This window comes from Glandiceps talaboti, chromosome 13 (assembly GCF_964340395.1).
Source record: "Glandiceps talaboti chromosome 13, keGlaTala1.1, whole genome shotgun sequence".
Taxonomy (NCBI): Eukaryota; Metazoa; Hemichordata; class Enteropneusta; family Spengelidae; genus Glandiceps; species Glandiceps talaboti.
Window position 1 is genome coordinate 10,388,732 of NC_135561.1, and position 7,500 is coordinate 10,396,231.

General features: G+C 37.7%; 1 protein-coding gene across 1 annotated transcript in view; it reads left to right on the plus strand.

Moving 5' to 3' along the window:
* LOC144444220 (carbohydrate sulfotransferase 10-like) overlaps nt 1–1,007 on the plus strand; it is a 2,900-nt gene extending 1,893 nt beyond the window's left edge. The window contains exon 3 of the mRNA XM_078133634.1: nt 162–1,007. Coding sequence (XP_077989760.1) covers nt 162–1,007 — 846 coding nt within the window. The remainder of the gene's footprint in view (nt 1–161) is intronic.
* The last annotated feature ends 6,493 nt before the right edge of the window (nt 1,008–7,500 follow it).

Below are 7,500 nucleotides of genomic sequence, written 5' to 3' on the forward strand. Positions count from 1 at the left end.
ACGATTTGATATTAGTTTGTGTACTGAATTATTAAAAAGTAGAATACTGTCACAACTAACTAAAAATATTGGTAAACCTATGAAGTAGACTGTTACTTGACATTCATATCCCGTGTGAAGTGTTTTTGGCTCTGATTCATACTTACCTTCCTTTGAACTAGGTGCAAACAACACCAAGCTGCACTGAGTGTGACGGCGTCCTAAATTTAACCCACATTTACGAAGAGAGAGGGCGTCTAGTTCACGATCAATGTCAGACCTACAAACGAACGAAGCCAACTGACAGCGCCCTCTTCAGACGACTCTTCGTTGACGATAAATATAAGTTTATGTATTGTCCCATCGCTAAGATTGGAAATACTGCTTGGAGGACGGTGATGCTTGTTTTACGAGGTGCAATAAAAAGCATCTCTGATTTGAAAAAGGGAGGAGAAGTTTATAAGTACCATTACAGAACACTCGATGAGTACTCATACTATGATCAGCAGGAACGTTTGCACGGTGAATACACAACATTTTTGTTCGTCAGACATCCATTTTCCCGCCTTTTATCAGCTTTTAGGGATAAGTTTGAAGACACACCAGAAATGACATTTTTGCGAAAGTATTCACCTGCAGTAAAGAAAGCGACGGGAAGGAGAGACTCACGCCTTACAATAAAATTTGAAGAGTTTGTCCGGTATCTGCTCACAACGGATCCGTCTACGTACAACGTCCACTGGCTTCCGATGCATATTGTATGTCATCTCTGTTTTCTTGAGTATGACGTCATTGGCAAGTATGAAACATTTGCCAAAGACACTGATTACGTCATTAAACTAATCAACGCTGATGGCGTACTGAGTTTCCCGCGTTATGCACCGCATGGCACCAACAGTTCTTCTGATGACGTCATCAAACAATATTATAACCGGTTAACAAAAACTGAAATTCAGAAACTTTACAAGATATATGAATGGGACTTCAAATTATTTGGATATGAAATTCCCCATGACCTTGGATTGTGATGGTTTTTCTGAGATAAAATCTGTCACATATGTTTTGTAATTTTTTTAATATCGAGTACTACGCACGCATGTGATGCGATGACACCTTCGCCTTGAACGGGTACTGGACTTAGATAATGAGTAGAAACAAACATATTGTTTTTAATGGAAAAATAACTTTACGCGCTGGGAGTAAAGTCCTATTTAACGACTAAAATGTGTTACGTTGGGTAGTGTGGCCCGCGTTTAATAGCTTTCGGGTTGTAACATAAAAGTGAATTTTTGAAAAAAAGTTCGTCTGTAAGGTCGCCAATCACACAAAATGTCATCTCTGTCTTTGTCCCAGCCAGAAGCACAGAATCAAATCATCATTTTCCCATTCGAACTTCAATATTTTGTGTTATTTTGTGTTAGTCCCTTAATAAAGGCGTTGTGTCATCCCACATGAGTACACTGTATCCCTCATCAGTGCAATAGCAGGTATCTATGCGAATGTGATATCCAACGTTTGTACTGTACACCGGACTAGGTACGACTTACTTACACTATACCATATTGACACAATTCTTTAGATAACTCGTCGCCTGTCTTTGTTTCATGAGCACACTCTCAAGTAAAGTGATTTACAACCTGTCAAAGACACAATTACCGATAACAATGAACAACTGCAATGTAGTAATAAATCTGAAAATATATGAGGTGGACAGTTAGTAGTGGGTTGAGGCCCTGGGTCACAGTGAAGACGTGTCGGAGTTTCTGTACCGTATATTTCCAGATATATTGACAAGTAAACTATACACATATAAAGATCTTGATAAATAACTTTACATGCGATATGCCCATGTCATAAGTTGTTCAAGGAGTCAAATAAATAATGAACAAACAAGTGTGAGTAATCAGTCGTTTGAATATGCCATATTCCCGTTACCAGAAAGACAAAAGATTGTTTGATTTGGGCACTGAGGGCGCTGATGAGATCTAACCCCAGGAGCCTAACTCAAATTTTGTCATCAGAACCTCAGACCACTGTAGAAACAAAATGCGTACACCTTTTTAAGATTCATAATATTATTAATCTCAATGAATACGAAATTTTATTAGTAGTATATAATAACCTTTGACATTTGTATATGTGACAAAGTCCTACATCTATGTGTTCCTCTGGCCTAAAAGAGAGTTTACCCGTATACAAAGTCTTTCGTTTACCTCTCTCCCAGGTTTAAATGAAGTTTTTGTACAGTATGATAACACGATCTAGCCACTAGGCGGCGCTCTTTGAGCTCGAGCTCGAGTTGTTACATACTGTTTGTGTATATGCAATTGACAGTTAAACACATACATGTATCAACGCCAAGTCAAAACTAAGATCAATGAGTTTCCACAGGAGAGTTTACATTTTTTTAAAAACATCCAATAACGTGCGTCATGTTTTTTCTTCAACAATACTTGATTTCGTCCATGTATCTGTATTACGTGCTTACTTGTACATTTGCATATTATATATATATTAACTTGACGGGTTTTCGGGGATTATTTTGTATTGTTTCATTTTGAAATATCTCTAGTCTAAGATTACTGTAACTATTTCCTCACTGACATTTTGAGCTAAAATTGAATTTTGGAGGATCGAACGAGCAAATATCCAAAAAAAAAATCAAAATGTCAGTTACGATATACTGTACCGAGTATAGAGCGGACATAGTTAGGATTAGTCCTTCAAGTCTGCATGTAGGCTAGATAGCACCAGCACTCTGGCACTCAATTTAAGACACGATCGAAGATGACGTCATGAAACAACCTTCTGGGGTACCACTACCACCAAAACATTTTCAAAAACTCCCACATTCTATGTGGATACCGAAGCACATCTGTGACGCTCCAGTGACAATGTCAGGTTCCTCACACGATCTAAGTGGGGTCTCAGTTAACACTGTTACAGACTGTGCTATCATAAGCTAGCATGCATATTTTGTAATTGTTCGATGAGTTTGTTGCCATGCCGTAGCAATTCAAAGTAAAGTCATTCCATATTGCACGTAAAACGGTAAAGGTCAGGGGTCAGTGTTAGTGAGATTTGGAATGGGGTCAAGGGTCAGTGTTAGTGAGACTTGGAATGGGGTCAAGGGTCAGTGTTAGTGAGACTTGGAATGGGGTCAAGGGTCAGTGTTAGTGAGACTTGGAATGGGAATGCACGTCAGTCAAAAGGTAGGAAAGTATGCATACATCATTGAAAGAAGAAATCCTTCATACTATAACTATATCCGCTACAAACTTATTATATTCTTGTAAAATAAATTGTGAACCAGTGTGACAAAACCGATGGCATCTAGATCTATCCAAACAAAATGACAGTGTCTGCAAATATGATGCTGCACAAGGGAAATACACTTTTCTATTTTTTTTTAAAGAAAAGAACGGGAAAGGTAGGCGGGAAAGAAAAGAGATTATTTAAGATGTTCGACCGAATGTAGGTCACTATATTTTAGTATCATTTGGCGGTTTTAGTAAAGATAAAATGACCGCATCGTTCTGAGACGAAAGTGATCACAAGAGTTAAGTTAACATCGGCCTTGAATAACTGGTTTTAATCAATTCGATTACAGGTTTCGCTAATTCAATCAGTTAATACATATCGCTTTTGTAAGGCTCTTGTGTGAAATGTATCACGTCTCGTCACCCCAGGGAGTAGCGATAACGATTGCAAGAGCTGACTGCTGACGTAAATGTAAGGGTTTGCAGAGGGAACATCGTGCCAAGAAAGAATAGAGACCTCTAGCTACGGCATTTTGTACAACGTTTAGTACCAAGATCAACTGACCCCTCCATATTGTAATCGACATCGCTTGCTTCATTTTGTTCTTGTTCGAAATTTCACATAGCTTAAGAAGTGACTTCGTGTATAAACTCTAACATGATTTAATTAGCGCTTCGGACGGTGTGTGTGTGTGTGTGTGTGTGTGTGTGTGTGTGTGTGTGTGTGTGTGTGTGTGTGTGTGTGTGTGTGTGTGTGTGTGTGTTTGTGTGTGTACATACATATATTCATACATACATACATACATACATACATACATACATACATACATACATACATACATATACATACATACATACATACATACATACATACATACATACATACATACATACACACCCACACACACACACACACACACATACATATCATATATATATATATATATATATATATATATATATATATATATATATATATATATATATATATATATATATATATATATATACATATGCATATTTCCAGACTGTAATATACATGCATGTTTAAAGAATGCCTACATACATAGCCACATAAAATGAGACAGTTAGAAGCAGACAGATACAGGGAGAGGGGGAGGGGAGTTTTGGGGGAGGGAGAGAGGAAAGGAGAGTTGAATAGCAACTCTTGCGATATATGAATTCCATTATTATGTGGATAGTTTCACTTTGTGTACATGTACCATGACAATCATAGAGCTGCAAAATTAGCTGACATGTTAACACTAATATTTTTTTAAGTCTCGTAGCGACGCAATATTTTTATTTAATTACCAAATATTTGTATTTACAATATACTATTATATCTATTATATTCATACCATAGCTAAAACTCATATTTCATTTTAACCTAGCCTTTCATTGACTCTCTGTTTTAGCCTCTACACTGGTTATGTCTAACTAAAAGAGGTTTATCTCGATCGGATCTAACCGAAGAAGTGATCACATCCGTAACGTATTAAACGAGGCGTTAATTAGTCCGTGGGTGTGACATGTATCAAGGAAGGACGGCTGGTGACGGATGTACCCAGTATGCTCTTGACTAAACTCACAGTGTGGAAGACCGGAATGATAGTATACACTTTTTTTTTGTCTTTTAATACTTTTTTATTATTTGTAATTTAAATAAACATCACAATGAAAACAATCACAGACAAAGGGAAAAAAAGACATACACTTTATACACTGTATACACTTTATTGCCTGGCTATGAGGGCAATAATAGACGTTTATTACCACGATGTTGTTATATAGCAACTATTTCCCCGAGGCTGGAAGCCGAGGGAAATATTTGACACAACAGAAATATGAGGTCTACTGGTACCCGAATAAAGTCAGGCAATAAGTGTTTGATAACATATCACACGCTCAGACACATATTCTTTCCATAGTCAAAGCAAATCTCCATAAGACTTCCGTGCTACATTGCCCTAGGGAAATAGAACGCGAATAGTGTCCCCTGTATGCAAATTGAGGTCACTAATCAATAATCCATACCATGTGTCTATATGAACATGATGTGTTACAAAGTATACTAATCCCTAATCCAATCTTGAATAACATAGATGATTTGGAGGGTTAAAGTTAAAAGCTAATCGACCCTTCTAGAAATATGACAGTGGAAATCTAGCTGTCAGCTAACTATGATCGACACAAAACTAAAATTGCTGTTGTGACATGTTTCTTAAAGCTTGATATAGGCCTAAGATGGACATTGAAGAGAGATAGTGAATTGATATTCGTTTAATAATTGTACTCACAGTATGGTGTCATTTCTGATGAAGTCTGTTATCTTGCAGAATACATTTGGGGGCTTGTGTTTACCAGTGTTTACACAATATAGAAAACAGAGGTGATTATATTCGTACACACAAAAACGGCGTTGCTATCGATATCACCCATTTGTGTAATATACTGCATCCGAGTCGAACGACAACAGTTTTAGTTTGTGTCTATCTTGGATCGCTGAAAGCTCAGTGTCCGCTGTAGTATCAGGACACTGTGACGTCATACAACACCATTTATAGGATGTGTTGATGTAGTAATTGTGTCCTCTGTTGTTCTATAGTTCCGGGACAAGGACATCTAAGGACATCGTCATCATACTCCACAAGAAGTGTAAAAAGTGACGGCAAATGTGTTTTTGTCACAGAGAGAGAGAGAGAGAGAGAGAGAGAGAGAGAGAGAGAGAGAGAGAGAGAGAGAGAGAGAGAGAGAGAGAGAGAGAGAGAGACGTAAACTGTAACTGAGGGGGGGGGGGGTAACTTGACATATTTTGTTTTCGTTTTAACAAATACAATGAGTGTATATAACTATGAGCTTTGGATATTCTAATTATGTAGTCACCCACGGTTTGTGTGGGTGGAAGTCGTCTGCATGCAACTGTATACGTTCACATTTATTTTAATCAAAAATTATTCTCGAGATCAACTAGATAGTCCGACAAGCTGGGTATTGAAACTTTAAGTAGTGTTAATGTCCCCTGAGGAAGAGATGACCACGGATCTAGATCATCGTTAGCTGTGTGCCATTTTCATTAAACCCCCACAGACGCACGGTGGTGAGGGGAGGCATACTCTTCACCTTTCGAACGTATGATATAGACGAACCACATAGTTTATTTTGATGTGCCTGATTATTTTCTCAATACTATTGGTTTTATCAACGTTAACTCATAGCCCCCCGCACACCTGCTGGAAATCTTAACAACTTGAGCTGATCGGATGAGATCGGGTATTGTCGATGGTACTTCGGATGAGTTCGCGTAGTTTTTACGTGTTCAACAAACTAACATATTAATGTATCTACATAGGCACCGTGTTAATATATGTGTGTCTTTTTCTCTTGGTTCACGGTCGAAACCCCAGGAATAAATTTAATGGTATAAAAAATATTTAGAGAAAAACTGGGTCATCACACTCGATTGCTTTTTTCTTGTGTATTTTTTTCATGGGCCCCCGACAAAAGCTGGGGAAAAATTGATGCCCCCGGCCCCCCTGCAAGTTCTTGATTTTTTTTCCATGCCCCCCCCCCCATATAGACACGCACATACACAAACACACTATACATATACAATGTACATTATATGTATATATGTATGTATGTATGTATGTATGTATATGTATGTATGTATGTATGTATGTATGTATGTGTGTGTGTGTGTGTCTGTCTGTCTGTCTGTCTGTCTGTCTGTCTGTCTGTCTGTCTATCTGTCTGTCTGTCTGTATGTATGTATGTATGTATGTATGTATGTATGTATGTATGTATGTATGTATGTATGTATGTAAGTATGTATGTATGTATGTATGTATGTAAGTATGTATGTATGTATGTATGTATGTAAGTATGTATGTATGTATGTATACTCGAATTCGAGAATATCTCATTAGTGTTATCCTATCAGTGGAGTCATACGTATTAACATAGTATCATTCTAAGAAGAGGCCTGATGTACACCAGTGCGGAGCTAGCAACATGGGGAATAGCAAATATTAGGATCTACTTTTTGTCCTCGCTGGTCATTGTTTCAAGAAACAATCCGATGATGAAGCTCCGAAGATACATCGCAAGTCATTGACACCAGTACTTGGTAAGGCTCAACTACAGGGACACGTAGTATTCCTAGGGAAAATATAACACGAATTCTGCTATTACAAATACATCCATACATGCTATCACAGTGACATGTATTATCGCTTAGATTGTTGGAAAACAACGATCT